Source organism: Mauremys mutica, chromosome 21, assembly GCF_020497125.1.
Source record: "Mauremys mutica isolate MM-2020 ecotype Southern chromosome 21, ASM2049712v1, whole genome shotgun sequence".
NCBI lineage: Eukaryota > Metazoa > Chordata > Testudines > Geoemydidae > Mauremys > Mauremys mutica.
In genome coordinates, this window is record NC_059092.1 from 4946896 (window position 1) to 4973877 (window position 26982).

Sequence of the window (26982 nt, forward strand, 5' to 3'; positions counted from 1 at the left end):
ACGAGGCAAAAGGGTAACATGATGGCTAGAGTTGTTTTGTTTGAACCAACATGTACAAGGTGAGAGGCGGCACCTTGCTACGTAGAGGGGTTGTACCTCAATGCGTCAGGAGTGAGGTGTAACTTGTTTGTACCTGTGTATAAGAATTTACCCCCGAGGAGTTGCCTTGTCTGGCCTAGGGGGCAGTGGTGAGTCCCGACGCTGACTGAGTCGGTCCATTGTCAGGGAGCACAGATGTACTAGCAGCACTGTAGACATCTGGTCCAGGGAGCTAGAGACTGTGGTTTGTTTGGCAATAAACCTGGCCGGGTGCCTTCGTACCTTCCTAAAGTCTGTGGTCACTGGGGGCTCTCTCGGGGTCTGCTGTGTCAGCGATCTGCAGAGCCGGGGCAGCACACAGGGGGAACACACGCCTGCAGCCGACTGTTATCAACATTGAACAGAGCAGAGCACCACACTGGTGACGTCTGATAACACCCCTTCTTCCAGGAACCTTGGCCCACCACCAACTCTGCCTCCAGCCTTGGCTCTACTCAGAGACCAAACTCTCCTCCAGAGCTGCCTCCGCACACCCCTTTGCCTAACAGAACTGTCCATTCAAGGGCATGAGCCAAAGCCCACTGAAATCAACGCGAGGCTTTCTAGTATCTTCAGTGGGTTTTGGGTCTGGCCCTCCATTGAGCAGACCGCACAAGGAACGACAGGAGACCACGGGGGATGAAAGCAGGGGCAGGGAGAGAAAATGCTCAAATGTTTTCTCATTCTTATGGCTGCAGAGAACCCTGAGAAGCTCCGTCAGCCATGTCTCTCTCGCTCCTCCTGGCTCCCCTTCAGGGTCAGTCCCCAGCTCCTGTGCTTGGCACGAACACCCTTCCCCTGCAGCTTAGCGTCAAGGCTAATAAGACCATCGCCCCATTTGTTTTCCACTCTGCTCCCAGGAGCCAAGCAAGAATCCAAGCAATTGTGGGGGTGCGGGGGAATAAGCAGCTTCATGCTGGTTCTTGTGAACATTTTCTGGGCTATAAGAAGCTGCAGATTATGTGTAGGATTATGCCCAGCTGGTGGCAAGTGAGGGATAATCAGCCAATAAGTGCAACCAGGGGCTGCTGTGCAAGTTTTGCTTTGCCAGGATCAGTCTTTAAAAATACAATCAAGGGCTCACCATCAGCAACACCAAACCCTGAGCGACACGAGGGTCTGGGACGACAAACCCTCAGTCAAACTCTGCAGGGGAAATAGCTTGTAAAGTGGAAACCCTGGTCCTAGTCGCAGGGGTTTAATGAACTGAGCAGCACGCAAGGCCTCAGGGGAAGAGCTGAGGCAGGGGAAAACTCTTGCTGTCTCCACACTGGCTGCTGGCTGTTCAGCGCAATGCTTTTGCCTTTTCCAGCAAGCTGCAGTGCTGGGTGCATGGAATCCCTTACCAAAAGGAGCTAGGAAGAGCCCAGTATTCAGAAGCCTTGCTCTGAAGACCCAACAATGTCCAGCAGGGGACGGATCACTTGATGATTATCTGCTCTGTTCATTCTCTCTGAAGCACCTGGCACTGGCCACTGTCGGCAGACAGGATACTGGGCTAGATGGACCTTTGGTCTGACCCAGTACGGCTGTTCTTCTGGGCTCCAGACCAAACAGTTTCCTTTTTTGGTGTTTCGAGGGATGAAATATTTTGTTCTAAAGGTGGGGGTGATATCACAGCACTGAGGCAAAACACCCTGCAAAATACTTGCTTGCATAGGAAACCCTGTAGGCAGCAAGATGACTCTAGCTACCCCATTACCTCACACCTGCTCTTGTGATTCTACCTAACTCCCCTGTCCCTTTGCATCATAGCAACAGATGGCGAAGACCCTGTTTCTTTCCTGGGAGACAGACACAGCTGCTCAAGGCCTCCATTCCCTATTGCAGAACTGGGGTAAGAAGACATCCCTGGGATGCTGCAAGGCCTAGAAAGGACGTAGAATAGAAATGGATCCAACCCACAAACCTCAGATCCAAGCTTCCTCAAAGTGGAGAGGTGCTTGGATTTGGGGTGTGACGGATAATCCAGCCTTATGTTTACATAGGGCCCAGCCTCCATGCTTGGGTCTAGGTTCAGATCCGTATTACAGGAGCAGAACTAGAATTTGGATTCAGACCCATCTGTGGCAGCCTGGGAGTCTTAGGTGAAAGATACTATACAGACGTGCAAAGCGCTGGCTCCTGCTCCCTTCTGACAATTCCAGTCTCACGCTGCGTTTCTAACGAACTCTGGAAAATTCCAATAATAATAATCCCGATGGATGATGCACTGAGCTTGGGGGAGGTGGGGAGACATGCGGTAACAGCATCCACACACTCGCAGGGGAGATGGAAAGCAAAACAGGAAGCTCACAGAGCAGGAAATAAAAAGCAATGGATGTGCAACACTGTATTTATTTCCTCTTGTGCCTGGCGGGTGCCAGGGTCTCTGAGGGGTGAACCAGCCCCTGGTGATTGTATGAGCGTCACTGAGTTATTACATACAGCACTGGGTAGCAACTCCCACAGTGCAACGTCCTCATGGTTTATTTCAGCTTCCCTGCCTGTGCCGCTCTCTCTCTACATGCCCTCGGAGAGGTCGTCTTTATTTTGGGCCCAGCTGACCCGTATCGCTTTTCTGACTTGTGCCTCAGTAACAACATTGTTAATACTGTTCCCTCTGCATGGCCAAGTTCTGCATTCAGTTACCCCTGTGCCAATGCTCAGATAGCAATGGATTGGCCTGGGTTTGACTTGGGGACAAATTAGTAGTCAATGAGGTCTGCCTGTTAGTAATTGAGGATTGAATTTGACCTGCAGGGTCTTAATTAGCGATGATGATGCTTGAGCCAGAATGAACTCCAGCTCTGATCACAAGCGGAGGTTGCAGGATTGATGCTTGTCATTTTTTTAAACTTGTAAACCAGGAAGGTTGGAGCTGGAAGTCAGTGGAAAGTACTGAGCCAACACGATGATACTGTAGGACTCGCATCTCAGAGCAGAAAGGCAGCGTTCGCTCTCTGGCCTTTCCATTACTGGCCTTATGGAAGGATGCTGAATTCACCTGCCCTTGCTGCTTATTCCCCCTCTGAACTCCTGCTGCCATCCCATCTCTGGCCCATGCTTATTCCAGACCTGAAGGCAGGCTGCCATTCTGCTGCACAACAATCCAAATGGGCCCCGGCAAACCAGGGTGTGTGCAGTATCTGCCAGGGCTTTGGGCTGTTACATGGAGTTAACAGTATAACAGGGATAGTTTCTTATATTTCCCCTATGGCTCTCTGAGGCCAGAGCGCGCTATAGAACAACTTCACCTGTTATAGTAACGGGAACGTTTGCAGCTACTGACCGGTCATGATTATTATTGATTACTGCAGATGTCCGGGAGTGAATGCTACCGGCAAGGCAGGGCGTGTCCTGTGACTGCTGCTTATCATCACCATCATCATCATCAGGCTGTTAATTTGTGCTCTATTTGTGTATCCACCCTTTCTTAAACGTCGATGGTAACCTCCATCGGGCAGGGCCTGCCTTTTCATTGTGTCTGCTGGTATATCGATGGAAGGGGAGATTGATCAAAGGCACGTAGTGCAATTAGGCGCCTGCCAACTCCCAGTGGAAGTCAGTGGGGTTTGGGGACCTGGCTCCCGCTTGTATCTTGAAAAATCCCCCCCACCCATCTCACAATTGTTTAGGCAATACGGTGGGTGACAGCACTTCCCCGACTTCCCTCCGCAGATCAGCTCTGGACAGCAGCATCCAACCAACCGAGCAAGAATGCAGAAGAGGACGCAGAGAAACCAGTGTGCTAGCCAACAAGATTAAATGCGAGGAGAGAAATTAAGGCGGCTTATTAAACTTCTGTAGACACCATGAAAGAAAATCCCCCTAGAATAGCTACTTGAACACATCATTAAAAGTCTTCTGTGTAGCAGCATTCACTGTCCCCTGGGTTTACTGGAACACAGCGAACCGTCCAAATATGCTTAAGAGACAGCTGCTATAGACCTACAAGCAGGTGACAAAATCCAAATAAACCAGAGGGTGTTAAAACAAGATGCAGGTTTCATAACTGTGAAAAAAGCCAGTGGCTGGAAGTGGTCCATGTTTTAGCTTGCATATTGTGCATTGGTTAAATAAAAAGGTACTTAATATGACATGAATACAGAGAATCAGACTATTAAACTAGATTAAAAAAATCCCAAACTAAAATGCATTTTAAATGCCTCTTCCCATTCCTTACCTGAACCCAGCAGGGAGCTTAAAATAAACTATTAACATTCTTAAACCGACACACTCTGCTTTATGGGTTTCTAGTTTTATGTATAAAAGACATACAGCTTTTCAGCCCAATGATAAATGGTGTTAGAGTCCAACTTGGTGTCTCGTGAATATTAATGAAAGCGGCTTTGTGTCGGTGACAATGCAGGACGAGTCCTGGCAAGCCATGCATTCCGCTTTGCCAATCGGCATTATTTTTCAGAGATTCAAAAGGCCCCATTGGGTCACTTCAATAAGTGTTACCATAGTCCCTGTGCCCCAGGAGTCTAGCAAACCTTTTGTCCAGTTGGCAGTTGGAGTGATAAGATTTCCATCTTGGAGATTTAAGGATGTCGGACTTTGCTTTATGATAACATTTCAAGGTCACTTTAAAAGCTCTGTCAGAGAAGCTAGCCCCCCTAAGCCGTCCCTCTATGCATTGTGATCAAGCCACTAGCTATCATCTGATAAGGTGGCTTTATGATCCCATATCCAGGTTTGAAATGCTTGTGGCCAAATTGACCCCTACTATTTGTGGGTCTGACTCCATTAGTATTGGATACCCTGCAACACAAAGGAGGTTGATTGTCCGTCCAGTGTAAATAGTGTGAACTGAGCAATATGCACCTTACTGCACACGAGGGGGGGCATTTTTGTATGAAACCCACAGAGACATTAAAGAGCAAAGACCAAGGGCCCTTCGCAATAAGAGCGGAGATTTGCTACTATGTCTTCAGTCAAGCTTCACCTCACCTCCACCACTGCAACACTGCTTCACAGAGAAAACAGCCCAAGTTTACCTTCCCTCTGTTCTACTCAACACGCACAGCTTTGGCTGTCATGGAACAGCTCTTACAAATGAACGATCCAGAAGGTTGCAGCTACCCAGGACTGGATCTTGCACATTTTAGCAGGTGGCTCCAAAGCAGCAATAGAGACACTTCACCAAACAGCTTGGCAGCCATTGAGGATATCTACAGGAATGAGCCAAATCTCAGTGGGAGTCTTCCATTGACTTCAGTGGACTTTACATTAGGTCCTTGGTTCAGGCCTTTACAGAGGGGGAAGATACAGGGCCACCTAGACTAGTAATCTAGAGGCACCCCCATCCCTTTTGAACCCCACTCCCACCCCACTCCCACCCCCAAGGATATGTGACACCACAGGAGGCCACCCTCCAACCAGAGTGGGCTGCATTTCGGTGGAACTGATGGACATAAGTTCTGTGGCCCCTCGGAAAGGTGGTACATCCAAAGGCCTGTATCATGGAAGTGAGAAAAGGGGAATTAGCCACATTTCCATAACAAACTTATAGGGAGTATAAGAAACTATGGGAATTTCTCTTGTTTAGCTGCAGCTAAACAATTCAGAAGCTGAAAAAGGTTAAATGCTTTTATTTGAGTAGTGTCAGACGGCTTTACAAATGGATTTTAAAATTTTGAACTATCCAGAGAGGAATCGTTACAAACAAAAACAAAAATACCCCCAATAAAAGGGACTAGGCAGACTGAAAATAAAATTAAAACTTTAGCTCCCACTTTAAAAACACATCTCGACAAACATTCTCCTTCCCCACCAATAAAATGTACATCTAGTCTCAGACAACCAATGATAATCCTGACAAAAATAAACTAAAAATAAAAAAGGTTAAAAAAATGAAAAAATTATTCCGTTTAGGTTGGGTTTAATTCTAAATATGTTCATCTAAAAATCTGTGTATATATATATATATATATCTATAGCTCTCTTTTTAAAACATATGCTCAAAAATCTTGCATGGCAGTGCATAACAGAAAAAATCATCCTGAAGGTGCTATGTACAGCAGCATGGTTAAAATCTCACCTAAAAGGGTCAATTCTCTTTTCAAAGGAATAGTAGCATTCATTGTAGCTATTGCAGAGCTAAACAAAGTCAACAGAAGACATTTCCTGTCTGTTTTCTAGCACCTTCCTCCTCCCCCAAAATTAGGTTCTGAAACACTAACTCGACACAGTGTGTATACCTCGACAGACTGGGTTACAAAACTCGGCTTCTGAACATGGGGAGATTTCTCTTCCTCAGCTTAAAAGAATGAGGCAACGGGGACTTTCACTGGAACATACAAGAGCAGGCTGGGCGGTGGACTCTGCCGGCTAGATTGTTAACACGGAAAACAGCTACACTATGGTTTTGACTATCTCAGAGCGCCTCTCCCTCTTCAGAAAAATAGCCAGGGGCCAGATTTTAAAGCTAGGCCTTCCTTTATGGACCTGCAGTTTGCGGGAGCAAGTAGCTGTGGGCCCCACTAGTGTCACACAGAGGTTTACCTGGAAGGCAGAGGCAACGTAGCTTGAGCGCACAGATAACTGCAGGTGCAAATTGGTGGTCAGATAGAAAAAAAAAAGGCCGGATTAGAGGCTGCCCAAACAAAACAAGCCACCCCAACCCCCCAGGCCCTTAAAACTGAAACCGTATCTGCAAGCCACTGACTCCACCGGGCCTGCCCTAATTCTGGATGTCCAATACGCTGTCATCCATCTCTTCACAGCCCATCTCTTTGGTTGCTTTATCTTCAATGGGGGCGAAGAAATGTTATCTCGCGTGTGGGCATTTCATGCCTCTTGGGTTTCCAAGTTTTGCTTGGACAGGAATGTAAATATCGACCTTGTTCAGCGCTTCCCAGCATTAGAGTTTCAGCATGAAGAAGACCTCAGTGTCCTGGTTAAAATCCGTTTGGTTCTTTAGCTGGGGTGTAAACAGACTGGGGGAAGCTGAATCCGTACAAACTACTTTTGCAATGCAGCAGGCTCCCTCGGGGTTTCCCCTCTCCTCAATGGGGCTCCCGTTGATCTGACCCAGGCTCTGCAGCCGCTGCCTCTCCTGGGCTTGCTTGGCTCGGTTGGCAATGTACCGCACCCTGCTCTGGCTGCGAGAGGACGACCTGCGGAGGAGCAAGCCCTCCTCTTCCTCCTCGGATTCAACTGGCTCGAGGCTAGTAGGGGAGGTGATGTCGTTTTCCTCCTGAAAGGCTGTCAGCTTCTTCAGCTGCTCGGTCAGCTGGTCCTGGGGCTTGGCCGAGGACCTTATGCCTGAGGAGCGGCGTTGCTCTCGCATCGACTTAGTGACGAAGCTCCTGCTGATGCTCCGGTACTTGCTTTCAAAAGTGCACGCAATGTCATCGGAGGTGAGATCCCCAAGGCTTTTGGATTTTGCCTGGCTGGTCCCTGCTTTATCCTGGGCTTTGGACTTGACAGAAGACTGTTTGAGACTTTCCATGTAGAGCCTGCTCCAGGTATGCCTCCTTGGGATGGAGGCTAATGCATCTTGAGGAACCCTGGCCAGCGGCCTGGGTTGCAGTTCGTCAATGGACATCTGGCCGGCCCGCAGGTTGGGATTGGATTTGCTCTTGGTCACTACTGGCATTTCATTACCAGATGTCGTAGCAGACCGGGGGCGCATGCCCTTTCTCACAGCAACGGTCTCAATGTTTTCATGACGGGTTCCTAGATCTGGAAGGCTTTTGCGAGCTAGGTTGGGCAGAGAGAGGTCTATCACAGTGTCGTTGGATGACATGCTGGAGGAGGAAGACATGCTGTCCCGGTGACTGCTGGAATCTAACTTGCTCCAGATCTGGTCATGAACAGTGGCATCAGAGTACACTTCTGCTGCCGGGGACAGGCTACTTGGATTTTTCATTAAGGCTGAGTAGTCGGAATTCTTGTGCCCTTCGCTCTTTGACCTCCTCACTAACACGTGAGAGCTGGTCAAAGAAACAGAAGCAGCTGGAGCCCAGGCAGGCTGGATTCTCTGGAAAGCATCTGGAGGCAAAGTCGGCTGGGTGCTGTTACTCAGGTGGCTTGGTTGTGGTGGGCTGGTTGTGGCACCATCCTTCTGGCTTATGGATTCGGCCGTGCAGTTCACATCTGGTAACATTTGATCTATATGGTCTTGTTGCTTCTGACACTTTTCAGTGGAATGGACTGAAGTATCAGTTGGTGCCAACATCTCCCAGGTTCGTTGAGGATACACTACCAAACCAGACTGATCTTCTCCACCCTGGGTCTTTTCCCAGTCACCCCCATCTTCGAGTGGTCCCTTTGTGCTTCTACTTTCATCTTCCTGGCCCAACATGCTTGTGGCGGCCGTCCCTGGAGTTACGAGCACTTGGTCTTCTGAAGCCAAACCTGCTTGTGGTTCATGAGCAAGAGCAGCTCTCTCAGGCTGGTCTGTTGGGCTACTTCCTGCCAATCTAGATTCACTGGAATGATGAGACACAGACCCTTGTTCAGAATCGTTGCTGAGGTTAACAGGCAGAGGGATGCAAGAACCAGCATGTTGTTTTTCATTGGCAATGATGGGCTCTTCGGTCATAGTTTCTAGGCTGCATAAAGAAGTGACTGACCTCTGCCTTGAGAGCTGGCAGACACCTAATGGGAGGGAGAGAAAGGAAAAAATACATGGGCGATGCAAAGGTTAATCAAACTATCAACAACGCTGATTCACTTATAGATGCATATTCTACACAATATCCCTTTGCTATGAAAGCTGTCATTTGTCAGAAATGTTGGCCAAGATTTTCAAAAGTAACTCGTCGTGATGTTGGGTACCCAACTGAAGACATGCAGTTTTCAGAAAGCGATGAGCATCCAATGAGACAAACAAAAATCACTAGTCACTTCTGACCATATTTGTAGCATGTTACTTCACTGATTATACATATCCAAAGAAGAAAAGCTTATGCTTGTCTTTGTACTGATGCCTACAATTCTAACCCCATTCCTCATCTATTTGAACTGTTCTATCCTTTGGCAGCACTGAGAACGGCCAGCATGAAACAGAAGTCAGAAGATCGCTGCTTGACCAACTGGTGACGTGTTTGGCATCCACTGTATTTCAAGAGGAAGGTGGTGCCGGGGCAGTGGAGGAGATGAAAACCCAAGTGATTTTAAAAAAATCCTTTTAAGCAATTTGCCCATTTTGTTACTTCTCAGCAAGCACAACCTTATTTTGCCAAATGAATTGGTTATTTCTTTTTTAAAGACCACACACAAAGGCATGCTGATGAAAACAAAGTTGACAGTCCACTCTTGAGAAGTCACTGGAGTAGCCAGTTGCCTGAACAAAACAGATGCTCGGGTTACTTTCTTTATCTTGTATATCCTAACATACAAAACAATCATGCCAAAAAAACAACAACAAAGAAGGCTGCCCGCTGACCAAAATGCAAACATGCTCCAAGAACTAGCAAAGCAGCAGAAAGAAGCCAGGCAGCAGTTTTAGGAGGACGAGGAGGAGGTAATTATAAGATGCCTGGAAACTAAAAAGGAGCACAGGCAACACAATGCTTGCATTAGCGACACTCAATAAACAGTTACCTTGAACTTGCTTGTCCTGTCAGTTCTTAACTACAGAGAGAGAGTGTGTGCATGTGGAATAGGATAGAACAGAGGAAAAAATCCAGTTAATTTATGGAAGGCAGGAGCAGATAAAAGGATCGATTAGTGGGGAGGGAGAGGGAAATAGACACCGATAGCAATACATTTCTTGTAGGATCCTAAGAATTTTTGACCAACCAGAGCACACAATGGATTGCATAAATTGGACCCAGACCAAAGGTTTTTGTTTTAAAAAGAAATTGGCCAATTTGTAAGTGTTCAAGGAAGTTTTGGAAACACGTAACCCAAGTCTGAAAGCCCCTGTGATTTTTGCCTTACTTGACATTCTAGAGTGGCTATAGAAGCAGCACTGCTACCGGAGCACAGATGCTGGTTATCTTGGGGCGAGCAGAACATGACTCCAGCACACAACTGCACGACGGACACACCCAGAAAAGACGTAGCACACGTGCAGCAAGGTACATCAACAACAGGTGTAGACATATCTGACAGATTCAGATTAAGCCACAGTTCCTATCTAACTGGGGGACCAGTCTAGTGATCTAGCTGCAGGAAAGCAGATGCCCTGCCAAGAGTCAACCTTGCTGGTTTCTATGAGGACCGTTAAGTAGCTTCAACTTTCTCCCCTCTCCAGCCCTTTTCCTCCCAGGTAGAAGAAAAAGTCCCAAAGGCCCAAATCTGCTCCATTGAAGTCAATGGCAAAGCTTCCATTTATGTCACCGTCCCTGGACCAGGCCCAAATCTGTATGTTTCCTAGACTGCCTAGGGGCAGGCAAGGACCCTAGTGCTTTCATAGCCCCTAGACCAGAGGGGGGCAAATTACAGCCCGTGGGCCACATCCGGCCCACAGGACCCTCCCTCTGGCCCCCGAGCTCCTGCCAGGGAGCAGGGCCAGGACAGGCTTGCGGCGGAGTGCAAGTGCCACGGGCTGAATGTTCACTGTCCTGTTAGTGTGGGCTGAGGCACGCTGGCACGGCAAAAGAACCAAGGCTCACACTGCTGCTGCCAGAACTCTCCCTATTCTGTGGCCAAGCACAGGCCTTCGGTTTCCTGTCCCATCCTCCTGGCATCTTTCACCAACACAACGTTTATTTCTGAAGTGTCGTTAGATTCGCCTCCCTGTGCTGGCTCCTTGGTGTCTTTGCATAATGCACTGAAATAGTACGTGGATGGAGGATGCTTGCAGTTTATGCAACCCTAATATTTGGTCACTAGCTCATCAACATCTAATCCAAATGCCTTATTCATCCTTTTAAAGGTTTGTGATTCTACACTTGAGAAGTCAGGCTCAAAATTTGATTTAATCCACCTATCTTAATATTTTTTCAGCGACTAAGGAGGCTGTGGGGGCTCCCCCCCCCAGCACAAACAATGGTAAATGGTTCCATATGTCGCATCTCTTGGAGCTTATGAAAAATCTAGATACACAAAGGGTTCTGCAGTTTTGGTTTAATTTCATGTTATGCGACTTGGTGATAAAACATAATCCAGATGTTCAGAGCAGATCATTTAAAACAAAAGTAAAAACTGAAATTAAAAAAAAGATTCAAACAGCAGCCCAGTCCATGGAGGGCAAATCTGTCTGGGCTTCCCCTAGAAGCTTTTTAGGCTTTGGTTGGGGCTCTTAAAGGAGCCTGAAATAAACTGCAGTGACATTGAATGGGAGTTGGCAGTAATCTTTTCAAAAGCACCTGAGTTACATGTTTCTGGAATTTCACCCTGGATGTCTAACTCCCTTAGCTGCTTTAGAAATCCCAGACATACAACCTTAAGATGGCAGATGGCAAAGAGAGAGAACGATATTGTTTGGAAAAAAAATGTTTCCGTTTTAATAATCTACGATGTCATCAGCAAGATAAGCAGATTTTAAAAAAAAAGAAATAGAATAAATGTTAGTCTTGACAGTGTCCTCTAAGAGAATTAAAGAGGACGTCCATGGTAGGCTCCCAGCTTGCAAACACACACATACTTCACTTTAAAGCATGTGTGTAAGTTGCACTGAAATCACATGCTTAAAGTTAAGCAGGTGCTTAAGTATTTGCATTGTTGAGGGCTTATAGATTCCTAGGGTTTAAGACCAGAAGGGACTGTTATGTTCATCTAGTCCAGTGGTTCCCAAACTTTAACAACCTGTGAACCCCTTTCACTAGAATGTCAAGTCTCGCAAACCGCCTCCTAAAAATGAATATTTCTAGGGATTTTCTCCTTCACCTGAGTATAAATTATAAAAGCAGGGATCTTGGAAATATAAAATATGTTTTTATGACATGCTTATTACACACTATTTAGTATTATTAATCATTGCAGTATTTTTATTACATTATGAAAACGGCAACACTCTTCCAAGATCTCACTTTCGTAGCCTGTATCACTTTGAATAAGCCTGTTATAAGACAAGGCTCCTACGTTTCACCAAGGAGTATCAGATGTGAAACAGCATGAAGGGATTTAAGAAGCCAACTCAGAGTTCTTCCTCCACAAGCATTCAGGGCTTGAGCAGTCCAGGCAAACAACGCACGTTACAATAAAGCTTAAACTCGTTCTTCATAATAATTTTAAAAACAATACTAGCTGCCCATTTAATTTGAAAAACAGCAAAAAATATCCACCTCCCTTTCCATTTCTTATAAGGAGTCTAGAAGTTTAAATCTCTTCAGTGTGATAGATATGCTCGCTTTGATCTGCTTAGCTCTTGGAAGTCCAAAGGCTCCGGGCTGCTGGTCTCATTCTCCCTAGGGACAGCTCTGTTCGCCATTAGGGAATTGTTTCCCGAGAACCCCCTGTAACATTTCACGAACCCCAATTTGGGAACCACGGATCTAGTCTGACCTCCTGCATAGCCCAGGCCAGACAACCTCACCCAGTAATTCCTGCATGTAGCCCATAACTAGTAGCTGAACTAGAGACTATCTAGATTGTAAGCTCCTTGGGGCCGGGACTGTCTTTAATTGTGTGTTTGTACAGTGCTTAGCACAACTAAGTCCCTGTGCACTCTACTGCAATACAGATCATAATGCTAGTGAGGATGACAATAGTCAGGGTGGACAGCAGAGCTGCTTTCCCCATTCAATCTCTAAGCAATGCTCTGGTTGGGAGTCTCAAAATTTACTTAGTATCATACTAGATTCATGATTAAAATCTCCACTCCACATTCATGGACGACAGATGGATGTGCTACTGCAGATGGTTTGCTAGGTATGGAAAGGACCAGTCTAGGTCAGACACAACTAGGGAACAAAAAGCACATTTATGCAGAAATGTTTTTCTTTCACTGAAAAAAACAAAATGAGCTATGGTGGCAAAATAAAACTGTGGGAGCGTCTAAGGGGAGGAGCTATGAGGAAGCCAAGACAATGAGGTGGTGATCTAAGGCAAATGGGGTGAAAAAAATCTGGTCTTACCAGTAAAGAATATAGGGGATTTACTTCGAATTTCCTCCAATTTTTGAACGAACAAGGCATTCATTTCCCTCTGAAGGGTGCCCACTTGCCTTCGGGAATTCTCAGACAAGCGCTTGGGGAATTCTGGGCTTCCAAGACTCTCTAGACTGCTGGAGTTGGAGGATATTGAGCCATTGCTGGCTGTCACCAAGTTGACAGTGCTTCCATACTTGCCACCTGATTGGCACTGCCACCTCTGCCGGGGATGACCTTTCATCCCGTGACATTTAGTTTCACCATTTTTCTTCCCTGGAGTCACAAAAGACTGAGTGCTCCTTGGTTGATCACTGGCCGTTCCGAGGCTGCTGCAAGTCTGCAAATCTGACCGAGGCCTGGGTTGCTCTGTTATACCCCAATTTTTTAGTTCTAACCTCTCGTCTCCCGTTATACTGCTATACTGATCATGGTGCAGCAGATCTTTAGCGATTGGCCTGGTAGCATGGTCACTCCACTTGCATTCTAGATCGGGGCTCTCCTTGGAACCAATCATGCATTTCATGCAATTGGTTGCCACTCCGATCCTACCAGAGCCATTGATGGCGCAGCGTGCAAAGACGCTCTGTTTCTCCTGCTGGTGCTCCTGAAGACGGACCCTGTTGGACCTCCGTGTGGGCTCACTGAAAGTTGCACCCCCGTGAGTACGAGTTTGGCGTTTACCTTTACCAGAACTATGGGCCTTACCTTTCAACCCTTTGCCATGTACCTCTCCGTTGGCCCCCTCTCTGTGAGCCAGCGATGGAGAGGAGCTTTCCGGCTCTTTGTCAAAGCGAGGCTGTGAAGAATCTTCCAGTTCGCGGTCTTCACTGGCCCCTTCAGAGCTGTTGTCTTTGGCGTCGATAACAATCTCAGGAAAGCCTTTCTTGTTCTTCTTCTGACTCTTGGTAGGGGCGCTGGCAGTCCGCCGTAAGATGTGGCTGCTAAAGGAGTGTTTGCGATGGAGCTGACCAGCAGCATGACTGTCTAGCGAGGCCTGTTTTGGATTTCTGAGAAATAGACCTTTTAAGCCCAGAGCTTGCTTGACCTGGAAAATAAAAGAAACCCCCATAATAGAAGATGTGCATGTCTGCCCTGGCGCACAAGTACTTGAGGTGCAGTAAAGTACAAAGGAGTGTCCCCCTCCCCAATTCCTGCGAAATTGTCACTGCCCAGCACCAGAGCTGTTTGGAAAATGAGGAGGATAGAGAAGGCAAATGGGTTTGCAGAATTTCATCGCTGTTTTTCATTGAAATGTTGTTTTAATTTTTCCAACCAGCTTTATTCCTGTATTAATGACCCTTCCTTTAGCTTTATTCTTGGATTAGTACTACACACCTCCATACAAGGAAATCCACAGGGGCGAGATCCTGGGAGGAAAAACACTAAATAAGGACCTGAATTCGGAAAGGTGCAGCGTACCCCAAAGCCTACTGAAAGCAGCAAGCTTTGGGGTACTCCGAAATGTACAGCCTTGGGACTCCCAAGGATGAATTTCAAAGAACTTTTTCAAAATACTAGTTATTGTTTTGCTGTCTCCCTGGCAGAGCTGGTGGGTCAGCCCTCCAATGTGCCCGCAAGTGGGAATGGTTCACCCCCACAGGCTCACTATGAGGACGCAGAGCAGAACTTGGGGGTGAGGGGAGAAGAGGCAATCAACTCATCAGTGGAATCCGGGGTAAGTAGAGACTTACAAATTTGTTGTCAAGTTAGTGCTTTCCCTTAACAAAATAAAACTTCTTAAAATCGTTAATTTATATTTAATTTTAACAAACCCTGAACGTGTTTTAATGTTTAAAAAACAGTAGTAACACCAAGTGTAAAAAACATATTAAGAATGTACATTACAGCAACTTTGAATGTCTCTGGTTACCCTGATCAGCCAGTTTCTTGAGTCCCACAATGATGGCACTCAACAAATGGACAACAACATTACACCTGTAATGTTCACCGCAACTTCTTCCCCGAGTGATAGTTATGGGTCTGATCCAACTCCTATTTCAGTCCACAGGATTCTTCCACTGACCTCGATGGAAGTTGGATGAGCACCTTAAACAAAAAGTAGTGGGTATCGTGAGTGAGTTACTCTCTAGCATATTACATTGCTGTATCTATCTAAGGCAAGCCATTAACCCCCTCCCTGGCTCTCCAGTGCAAAGCTTCCTAGAAATGAGGCAGGCTATTATTCAACAAGATAAAGACGTCAGCTGTGCGCGTCCAGGGACCAGCTTGCTGTTCTTTCACTGCAGTGTTTTACGCAGCTGGCTTATCTGAGCACCAGGTTCATCCCCCCTCTCTGCTACAGGACAGAAGAAAAGGGGAAATAGCCAATGGAAAGAGTCCCTAGGGGCTGCCCGTGTCGATTTGTGAGCCTACACACTGTGCGGCACTTTTTAAAATCAGAGGCTCCCTGAACATCTCAGTGGACCTTTCGCTAACCCACTGGTGTCGGCAGAGCCCTTGCCTCACTAAGCCAGTGATGACAGCAGGGATTTAGCCAGCCTGAGTGACCGTCCCAAGCCTCTTTCCTTTCACCCTCATCCTGGGCCACCTTTTCCTTGGCTACGGACCAAGGCCATTCCCCTTGTGCCAGCTGCCACCAGGCAAGGCACAAAGTCTCAGAGGAGGACGCCGCGTCACCCTGCAGAGCAGTACTACATGTAGTGGCACAGGGCTTCGCCTAGGCCTGACCAGAATACAAATAACACTAATCATATAGATTGCAAACAAACACTTATTTGAAAAGGGTCACTTCATCTAGGCTAGGCCAGTCTGGCAGAAAAACCCAATACAGGTTTTTTTTAAAAGTCAATTAAAAATTATGTTTTTGCAATTAAACAAGTCACCTGTAATACTGGAAACCCAGACACAACAGCGCCGGGCTCCTGCACGAGTACCAGGCAGAAAAAGTGAATAGAAACAGGGGGCCTGTATCTCCACAGTCTTTCATCTTGTGCTGTCAGTTAACAACTGTGTAGAGTGGGTGTCAAATGCTTCCAATCAGAATTCTCCCCTCTCTAAGGCCTTATCTACAAAGCCACTTACAGCACTGAAACTTTCTTCGCTCAGGGGTGTGAAAAAACACCCCCCCCCCAGCGCTGCAAGTTTCAGCGCTGTAAAGTGGCAGTGTAGACAGTGCACCAGCGCTGGGAGCTATTCCCCTCGCGGAGGTGGTTTTATTACAGCACTGGGAGAGCTCTCTCCCTGCGCTGGAGCCGCAACCACACAGCCATGTTACGGCAGCTGTGTAGACAAAGCCTGACACTTTGCACAGGAGTAACTGAGCACACGACGTGCAAGGGAGGGGAGAGTCAGGGTCCAAAGCAGAACTGAGAGGTGCAGAACGACTGACACGCAACAGCTGAAAACACAAACAACAGAAATGGGGTCAAGCTAAAACTGTATTTTTAAAAATCATTCCAATTTTAATCAGCCAAGGCATTCTTAGTAACATGGGTGAGGTTTCAATTTTTAAGCTGACAGTTTAATCAGACAATGCCCCTTCAATTAAAAAAAAACCCACACTCCTCATTAAAAACCAAAATAACCCTGTAATTCAAATTGATCTTTACATTTTTTTAGTACCTGTAGGGAAGTCTAAAACAGCTATAAAATGCCACATTTTGTTCTATACATACATAAGACTATCACGGGTGCCATAATAATAGCATACAGGAGACCAGGTATCCAGGCTCCAGCACCAGAAATGTTCCCATCTCAAGGACAGATTCTGTCCCTCCCCACCCATCTGAGTGCGTTTTAATCAATTCCTACCAGACAACCTCCTCATCCAATGTCCCTCATGCACATTTTCATCATTGGAGAAACACATTATAAACAAGCAAAGGCAGTCAGAGCCATAATAAATACATTTCAATGCTTATCCAAATGTTAAAACACAGACAATTCCCCACACCCTCCCCCAGTTGATTTACAATCCAGTGAATTTTACAAAGCTTCAGCATTCCTACAAACATTCCAGGTGCATTTGCCAACTTTGAAGTAACAAGCTGCCCGTACATAATAAAGGGCTCCTTTGGTTTTGATTGTGTGCTCAGAGCATCTTGTACATAACTTGTTTCTGTTGATCTGCTTTAAGAATTTCTCCTCTGACCAGTTCATCCCTCCCTGAACTCTGTCACATTTGCAGTTTGATCAGATTCTCCTGGAGTAGCAGGGTAATTTCTGTCCTCTACTTGGGGTGTAAAGAGGAGCATACCTGCTCTTAGCAGAGGCCCCACAGGCCAGGGCTTGAAATTTCTCAGCTATGAGATACAGGTTGCAACTGATTCAGTGTCGCTACCACTAGAAGTTAGCGTGCAGTCACTTTGGATCCTTTGCCCTGTGATGTCACAGAGGAGGTCACGTTTCTGCAATACCATTTGTAAGTGCAGAAGTGTCAACTTTAAGTGATTTACTTTCCTGCTCCAGAACACATGGTCAGATTCACCAGGATGCTCTGCCTGCTCTGCATGGCTTCAGAGCTAGGAAGCAGCTGCACACCCAGTTCAACCAGCCAGCGAGGCTGGGTTTAAAGCTGCTCTGTGCAATCCTATAAACCTAGCCCATAAAAATCATAGGTTAGGGGCCTGATCCAAAACCCACTGAAGTCAACGGTAACATCTCTTTCAACTTCAGTGGGGTTTGGATCAGCCTTATACCTGGCAAGAGTAAGCATGTTTCTGTGTGAAGAAGAGATGAGCAAGAGAAACGTACCTGTTTAAAGAAAGAAGACGGGGACCAATTATTCCCATAAACCAACAAGGGCAGTGCAAACAGCATAGGGCAGGGAAATCTGAGGTTAAATATCAATAAGCTCTGTGTGGGCAAAAGAGACCCGAAGAGCTTTGTGTAGCTCCAGACTCTGTCTCTTTCACCAACAGAAGACGGTCAATAAAACATATTACCTCACCCACCTTGTCTCTCAAATATCCTGGGACCAACAGGGCTAACAAATACACCCTCTGTAATATTTAAGGCAAGAGAACAAGCTGTTAAGGGAGGTTGTGGACTCACCATCACTGGAGAAATTCAAAGCTAGGTTAAATATTTGTTGTTGAGCAACCGCATCTGCTAATAACCAGAGCGGGAAAGAAATGATACCAGCCAAAATATGAAGTTTCCAAGCAGAATCCAATTGAGACAAGTTGGCAAGTGCACTCATTTACTAAATGATAATCAGACCCATTATAAAATACTTGCAAAATTCAGAAAAATCTCCAAACACACACACACAAATAACCCCAATTAAAACAAAAGAAAGTGGCCCACTGATGGAATGGGTGATGTGCAGTGAAGGTCCCCAGGTATCATTCTAGCTTATCTGGTGCATCTTTGTTAGACTCGCCATTAATGCTTGAATCAAATTACTGATTCAAGATCCCAAATCCAGTGCAAATTTGGTTTATAAAAAAAAAAAAGTAAAAACAAGAGTCATTTAGAAGAAGATCCAGAATATCTGCTTTCAGCTCCAATTCTAGCTTTTGCAAACAGTGCTGGCCATTTCCTTCTCCAAAGCAGACCTATAGAAATCAGCACCAGACCCTTTGGTCCTTACAGTTGACTTTCTGAAAACTTAACCACATTACGTTAAATGATATCACATACAACTGAAGGAACCAGTTTGAACTGTAGCTTAAAAAAACAAACAAAAAAAGGTATTAGGATGTAGGAGAAGAGACAGCAAGTGAGAGAGAGAGAGAGAAAAAAAAAGAGAAAGATTTTTATCCTGGATCTGCTTCATAAATGGTGGGCTCTCTGGCTGATCAATGACCCGACAAAACTGACCAAGTAAAACGTCACAATCCATGTTATATGAGTTGAACAATTTCAAAATGCTAATAAGGAAACACCAATGCTAATGAGTTCACTGGTTAGAGGCATGCAGGTGTGTGGTGGTGCTCACTACACCTTCCTGAGTCAGGAGGGGGTACCTTCAAGGCTCCTAAAAATGCTCTGCTTCTAAAAGTAGACTTTTTTTGACATAGAGAAGTCCACTGAAATCACAAACAGACAGAGTAAAGGCAAGTAAGACACAAAACAACATTGAGGGAGGATCTAAGAGATATGCACATCTAGAAAAACATGAGAAATTCCACAATACATGAATAGACTACAGAAGAGACAGAAACAGAAGATCAAATCTAGGAGACAGAACGGTCCATACAGAGGTTTTAGGTTAACTAGAAGTGCTGGGACACCCTGGGACACACTATTTTTGCAATTATGAATTATCGAAGAAGCTACAGTACCTAAGTTTAGGAGAATGCTAGTGAAGAACAACATTTGCACTGGAGCAAATGGATCAGTAAGAACAGGCAAAACCAGGGGTTGATTATGTTGTCTGGAGACATGTGACATGGCTTTCACCCAGGTGTATGGGGAAATAGTCAGACATACGGTTCTGGTTTTGACCCATCGCTACCGATTGATAATTGTTTTTGAAAATTTGTTTGTTCCAGTAATATAAACACAGCACAGAACCACCCAAAATTAACATGATCAAGGCATTTGCACAGGTTTCTACCACAGGTCAACCCAGGGTTCATTTTCAAGTAAAGTTGGTTGGAAAATGCCACGAGGGGGAGATTAAATTTTTTGACTAAGAATGTTCCCAATTTTTGGTCAAAAATAATAATAAGAAAACAACTCACAGATTTTCCAACCATCTCTATTTATAAGCAACATCGGATACAAAGAGCTTGATTTTCAGAAGCACCCTCCTGTTTGGTTCTTGAATAGAAACATTGGGACATTTTCTAGTACACAGATGTCTAACACCAGCAAATATTAATGCCTGCAAAGTCTTTTAGCACTTATATCCAGACAGACTTCTGCTCCCCTCCATGTTTCTTTCTGAAAAACTGGAGTCAACATCCTTTCAGTTTAAAGGTTCATTCTCAGCTGGTATAAAACAGAATAGCTTCACTGGTGTCAATAAGCCAATTCCCCAGCGGGTGTAAATTGGGCATAGCTCCAATGAATACTCTGATTTACATCATCTCATGACCTTGCCCTAAATCTAAACAATAGGAACTGATCCAGTGATTTGAGACCAAACAAAACCACAGAGACTGGAGCAACATTGCTAAAAGGCTGAAATGCAGGAGACTTCAACTCTAACCATTAGCAAAGCAGACAAACAGAAGTTGATCCAAGCATATAAGCAAGAAGTCTGAATTAACAAGAGGTGCAGGGGTTCCGATGGAGGCTACAGAAGTCTTGTTGACTATAGTCTTTATAATCAACTGGGGAGTGTTCCAGATGTAGATTGTGGGTCAGATACTGCCATTTTTGCTCTTGTTGAGTCTAAACTTACTCCCTCAGCAGGTCTGTTGATTCTAATGAGTCTGCTTACATGTCAAGGTACTACCTAACATGAGAGTAGCAGAATGTGGTCCAAAGAGACTGGGGTGAGCAGGTGTTGTGCGAGGTGGAGACACAGGGCCGGCCGGAGGTATTTTGTCTCACATTCCGTAGAATATGTGATTGGAAGTGTCCACAGGCTCATCAAAAAGCTGTGTCTTCCTGAGGTGAGATCTCAGTATTAGCATATGCACACAGCAAAACTAAAGAGGCTGAGGTGGTAATGAGAAGCAACAAGCAGCGTGTGTAATATATTGAGAACATGAAAAGGAAATAAAGCAATCAGAAAACAAATCAGCTCAGTAGATTGGAAGCTAAGAGATAAAGACAGGGATGAAACAGCAAGACACAACAGGGGTCCTTTGATGTGCTTAACGATAACTACTTGTGTAAGACAGCGGAGAAAAATCCAACAACCCAAAAGTTCCTGTAAAGGTTTAAACAGATGAGTCACCCTGCTGCAAATTAAAATGATCTATCAGCAAGTTACTCAAGGGGAAAAAGGAGAAATCAAGAGAAGCAAATAATTATGCGAGACTGACCAAGGATGTAATAACAGGGAGTGCCTGCCTTCAGTTAAAGAAAGGCAAATTTAGATATGAAATAGTTTCCTGGGAGCAGTTAAACCAAGAAACTGCCACACAAGAGGGGGCTAAGGACACTTCAGAGGAAACGTTCACCAAGATTACGGATGACTATGATTTAGGAGGTCATCTTCCGCTTGCTGTAACACAACGGGGTGCACTGAGGAGAGACCGTAGAACTTGACCTGTAGATGAGCAGGGCCGAAGAGACCACTTCTCTGCATCTAAGAATGATATAAGGCAAACGGATACAAAACCAGAGACCACCTGCCAGTCCACCGGCAGCAAGAGGCTAGAAGGAAGTGGGCACCTTAGAAAGAAACTTAACTGGAAATTAACAGCCTTCATCTTATTGCTCCCCCTTTTCATCCCCTCTGATCCCAGCACGTGGCTGGGCAGGTGGGTACTTTCCTTCCCCCTCCTTTGTGGCTGTTGCCAGGCAACACTTGAAACAGTTTTACCCTCAAACCATCAGAGGCTGGCATCAGATGCTCTCTAGCTTCCCCTCGGACTTCTTTGAACTGAGACAAAGTCTTTATTGTTTATTTCGTTATTTCTTGCTGCCCTAATTAAATCTCCTGTCACTTTCTCCTGCCTTTAATTAGGACCATGTTTAAAAAAAAAAGAAAAGAAAAGAAAACCGCATATTTACGTTTTTTTTAAAAAAGAAAGGAAAAAAGAGTTGAAAATGTGCCCTCTGAGTTTAACTGACGTCCAAGTTTGAGAATGGCTGGGCATTGAAAAACAGCCCTCTGGAGGATAATGACAAAGCTCCCATTGACTTGAAGGGAGCCAAGATTTCACTCAATAAGAGAAGAGTCGTAGGCTATGTCCACGCTACACCGTGCTGTGTCACTACAGCCGTGCTGCTAAAAGATGCGCAGTGTAGCCGCTGTTTGTTGGCTCTCGTGCCAACAAAAAACGTCTACCCCCAATGAGCGGCGTTAGCGTTGTCGGCAGGAGAGCGCTCCGGCTGACAAAGCGCTGTTCACACCAGCGCTTGTCGTCAACAAAACTTGTGTCTTTCAGTGGGGTGTTCTTTTAACACCTCTGAATGACAGAAGTTTTGTCTTTCACTTGCCAGTGTAGACAAAGCCTTTGATGGCTCTGGGAAAGTTGGAACAGTAAGGGTATATGAGGCCTTTCACCTTCGTAGGTATATGTACAAAAGCTGTAGACTACTGTTGTTTTTAGGGTCTCTTCTTTCTTATCTCCCACCCTCATCCCCAGGTTTGTTTTCATGCTTGGCATCTTCAGATGGACAAAAACTAGCCTATCTCCTTTTGCCTGTTGCAGTAGAAGGGGCCAGACATGAAGTAACTCTTATAAAGAGGGAGGGAACTCAGGAAGGAACAGAAACAGAGTAGTCTCTTGATGGAACATTCCTTCTCTGTACATCCCCTCTCCAATCACCCAGGGCCATAGATAAAGTCCTGATGCTCCCCCCTCTACACCCTACAACCCCTCACCATTGTGGAGTTTGCAGTAATTAAGTACTAAGTAGTATTTGGGAAGTGCAGGATTTAAGCTCCAGAAGCTGCTTCTTCTATAACAGGCAAAGTTTTCTGGAGCTAAGTAATCACCTGGGTACTACGATCTGCAGCACTGGTAATCGTTTGGCCTTTTTCTCTCCCTTGTTTTGGGTTTGCAGCAAGGATAGCGGCAGCCATTCTTTTCTGGGTTTTTTTTGGCAGGAGGATGCGGGGGGAAAGACAGCAGGTCAAATATGAAGTGGAGCATTCTGGGAACCACTCCAACAACTGAGGCCCAAAAGCAAACATAATTAAACAGGTTTATAGTGGCAGGGGAGCTGTGAGTTGTGCCATCACTGACAGTCTCAGAGGCTCGGGGACATCTCCAGTTCAGCAAAGCATCTGCGCCACAGCTAAGAAGTTACAACAGGGTCTCACAGGAACCAGCAGACACTCTCGGGACATTTCCAGTGTTTCCTAGCTCAGGCTGGGTCAGAAATAGCAGACTCATGTTTATGGAATTGCCTAAGCAACAGAGGTCGAACTACCGGCCCCAGCAACAGTGTCCCTGAAAGGAGCAGGGGAAAGCAGGGGGCCTGGACAGTTTAGCCAGACACCTTATGGTCTACACTGCAATTAAAAAAGCTACGGCTGGCCTGTGACAGCTAACCTGGGCTCAGCCTAAGGGGCTCAAATGTCTACACTGCAATTAAGCTGCTCCCTAGCCCCAGTCAGCGGGCACGAGCCAGCCGCGTGTGTGTCTAACTGCAGTGTAGACATACGCACAGTGTCCTCTCATGGAAGGCATCATATTGCACGATCCCTCTAGCACACAGTAGCTGTAGCAGCACAAACACACGCTGCATCAGGAGGGAGGGAAGAATGTACCTGTTTTGTAGCATTATGACTGGGGCAGGGAGGAGAATCTGCATTTAGAAAACGTTTTGCTTTGGTAAATTCTATCACTTCTCTTTCCATGACCTGCCTTCAGTAGAGTTACCACGGGAGGCGAGGGGTTGGCTGGGACGGACAGTCAGCTCAGTGGCTGGGCTAGTGGAGCAGAGAGGCACCGTTAGGCGATTGCAGGTCAGTGCAAGGGGTGCAGTCCTGAGATGCTTTGTTTCACCTCGTGGCCCAGTTCGGCATGCACTGTCCTGAGGGCCCATTCCATCTGGCTCTTCCAGTCTAGGTGTGTGGTGGGGCAAGAGGGGCCAGGAAAGAGGCAATCAACCTGCACACAGTGACCCCAGAATCAAAAAGAGGTTTGTGGGGTAAAACCGAAGGATGCTGCTTGAATCAAGGCCAGGGAGCATATCTCTGAAAGCAGGTCCCTGGGCCAAACCACACTCTTCGCCTCAGAATTATAGAAGGTCTGATTTACACCCTGTGCAACTGCTTTGATCTCAGGCACTTAGCAGCGGTAGCTCAAGCAGAATCCGTCTCGTGATAGCTATTCTCAGCCTGCCATTTATTCTCCTGGTCCTGGAGACTGGCATTAACTGGCCTGGGCATTACCAAGCTGTGGATGGGCCAGGCACACCACAGACTGGAGCGCCGAACACAGACCATGTTACTGCTCATCCCCCAGCACCAGCGCTTCCCTCTCAAACCAAGCTTTCAGGTCTCCTGCTCCTGAGAGCCATGCTCCTCTCACGAGGAAAAGGACGTCCTGGGTCAGATGCTGCAGACAAGGCTGCCGGCGAAGCCAGAAAGGAGGGAGCTGTGCCTGCCGGAATGCTGTCAATTCAGGCATTAGGTACCTGGGCAGTAATACTGACACTCCTCTCCTTGTAGGGGCATTAACTGAGACGAGCCGTGGGATGTCCCGAACCGAAACCCACCCTCTTTCTACGCTCCAAAGTGCGGCTCTCCCATGAGTTATCCCAACTCTTTCCTAGTTTAGAATTCACCTAAAATAGCTCCATTACTTAAAAAAAAATATCCTAAAATGAGCAACACTAGAGACTATTAGGATTCCTGGCCTGTTCAATACTGCCTCCTGCTGTCCGAATGCCGGTATTTCAGCCTGCTGCCCCTCTTTTCATCACCTTATACAAAACAATGGTTGCGGTTTCCAAAGCACTGCAGGGATTTAGCCGCGCGGGAGATGTGTAACTAAATGCTATGGACTGCAGTGGAAAGCGTCTCCGACTCAGCTATAGGGGAATCTTGAAGCTCTTAGGCTGTACTTTCAACCTGGGAACTGTTCATATGAAATCAGAACATGTCATCAAGGCAGTTCTATTTTGACTGCATGTGAAGCAAGCCAAAGGCTGGACAGATGGATGCAGGTGAGGAGCGACCACTGAGCACCACAAACCAGGAGGGAGGCCACTTTGTGTACTTCTCAGCGCAACAAGAGTCAAAGACAGACCCGAAAATGAAAGTGCAGCAGCAGGGATCAAGTCTCCAAGCTGGCAACTCTTCAGCGCTATGTTTAAAATGCTAAAGCATCGAGGAGGCAGAGCGACAGAGCATTCCTGGCATACATTCTGCAGCCAGACAGCCTCAACAATTCAGGTCTGGCACTTTTAATTTAGGAGCACCAAACCAGCACCAAATGCATCAGACACACCCATATATATGCACACACATGTGCTGAAGTGCTGTACCCCTGCCTATAAAACGCTATCACTCGCCAGGGTGCTGCCAACCTCTTTTGGGCCTTCAGGAGCTCTCCACCAATTACACAATGTGTTGGGGTGGGTGCTTTAGGGGTCCTTCATTTTGCATGAGTGTTTGTATCAGTGTTACAAGGGGGGGGTGTTCAGAAACCACCAGAAGATGCGTTATGTAATGATGTATAGACAGCCTGACACATTTTTATATGGTCTACATGCTCCATTTTCTTCTGATTCCCCCACAAGGACTGGAAGACATTCCCGGTGCCTGGAGCGGTGTGTGGTGATGGAGAGAGAGAACCTGCTCACTGGACAAGCAGGCTCTCGCCAGTTTGTGCTGCCGCATCTGGCTGCATCGACAGCAGGACACTTAAGCGAAATCCCGAAGGCCTTGCTCAGACAATGGGCTGAATTCTGCCGTTTCAGTGCAGCCACTTCAGAGTTACACCAGAGTTCCTAGCCAAGTTTTGTCCAGTAGCCATAAGGAGTAAGAACTGCCCTTCACTAGGAGCAATATGGAGTGGGAAGCGATGGAAGAATGCCCCAGAACCGAAGCACTGTAAGGGGAGTATCTAGACAGGAATCTATTAGCCGTGCAATGGGGGTTCCTTATCTGGTTGTGCCACCTGCTTACGCTACATGGATGTTTAAAGAGAGCTCAGGCTACTGTAAAAACCTCAGAGCAGCAGTTACTTGGATTCCACAAATGGGTTAGCTTGGGCCCCACCCCGGGCTCTCCCCCTCCCTGCATGGTACAAACCCCGCCAGCACGATTACAAACGCAGGCCGCATTACAGCGCTGCAGTCCGTCACTCACCTTACCACAGATGTCATTAATAGCTACATGAACGAAGATGGACGCTTCTTCTATGCCTTCCAGGTACACGTGCCGATAGCCTGAAACACAGAGCGAGCAGAGATGAAGGCCTCCTATTGCTACAGACTTTCCATTTCTAACTACAGGGGGGGAAATGTAACAAGCTTTCTCCTGGCCATGTCTAACCGCTGAACACTCAGGCTTGTACATCATCTTGCCACACTTGATTTGTGTGAGAGCCACACACCATTTACAAAGTTTACTGCTGTTTTCCCCTGACCCTTCCTTATTAAAAAAAAAAATAAGTCACACTATTTTTTTCCACTTTACACTATTGCTGCGTTCAGTTCTGCAATGTATAATTGATTAGCTTGTCTCCGGCAGGCTTGGGGCCATTATTAATACTTCAGCAGACGTTACAATCATTACCCAGATGGGAGTTGTGGGGTCCCCCCCAAATAAACCTAAGTTTCCTCTGCTCTGATGGATAAAGAAAAAAGCTGCACACAGGATGCTTTTATGTGAAATAAGACTGCACAAAAAGCAGGAAATAGACAGAAAAAAAATACCCGAAAATAAAAACAAACAAATCCCCAGATCTCACCAGCAGCCCAACTAGCAGCCTGCTTTACATTCAACTAGCACCGGCAGTAATTGTGGCCACTGGTGAGCTGCCAGCAAACACGAGACCAAATGCGACTCCAGCTTTGCTCAGGAAGGCTTTTGAAGTTTGCCCCGCTGTATATAAAAGCCACTGTATCTCATTTACACTGTCAAAAGCCCCAAAGCTGCCAAATAAAAATAATACATTTGAGAAAAAAAATAAAAAACTTGTAGAACAACGGGACAGAAAGAAATAGATCATTTACTGTAGCCTTTCCAGTCCAGCATGCTTAGCTATATAGTGCTTCCTTAGGTCCCTCCTGGTCTTCTGCACTTCTACCCAATAGCACTTTTAAACCTGGGCATCATAAGACATTCATTCATTAAGCTGCAGAACATGCCTCTGAGAGAGACAAGGATTAGCACCCCCATTTTACAAGTGGGAAAACTGAAGCACAAGGGACCATATTT

The 26982-nt window shown here is 46.2% G+C and overlaps 1 protein-coding gene across 1 annotated transcript in view; it reads right to left on the minus strand.

The window, feature by feature from the left end:
- Positions 1–5655: 5655 nt before the first annotated feature.
- Positions 5656–26982, minus strand: part of PLCH2 (phospholipase C eta 2) — a 152531-nt gene continuing 131204 nt past the window's right edge. The window contains exons 20-22 of the mRNA XM_044996315.1: positions 25909–25988; positions 13758–14097; positions 5656–8667 (exon numbers count right to left, since the gene is read on the minus strand). Coding sequence (XP_044852250.1) covers positions 6926–8667; positions 13758–14097; positions 25909–25988 — 2162 coding nt within the window. The 3' untranslated portion in view covers positions 5656–6925. The remainder of the gene's footprint in view (positions 8668–13757; positions 14098–25908; positions 25989–26982) is intronic.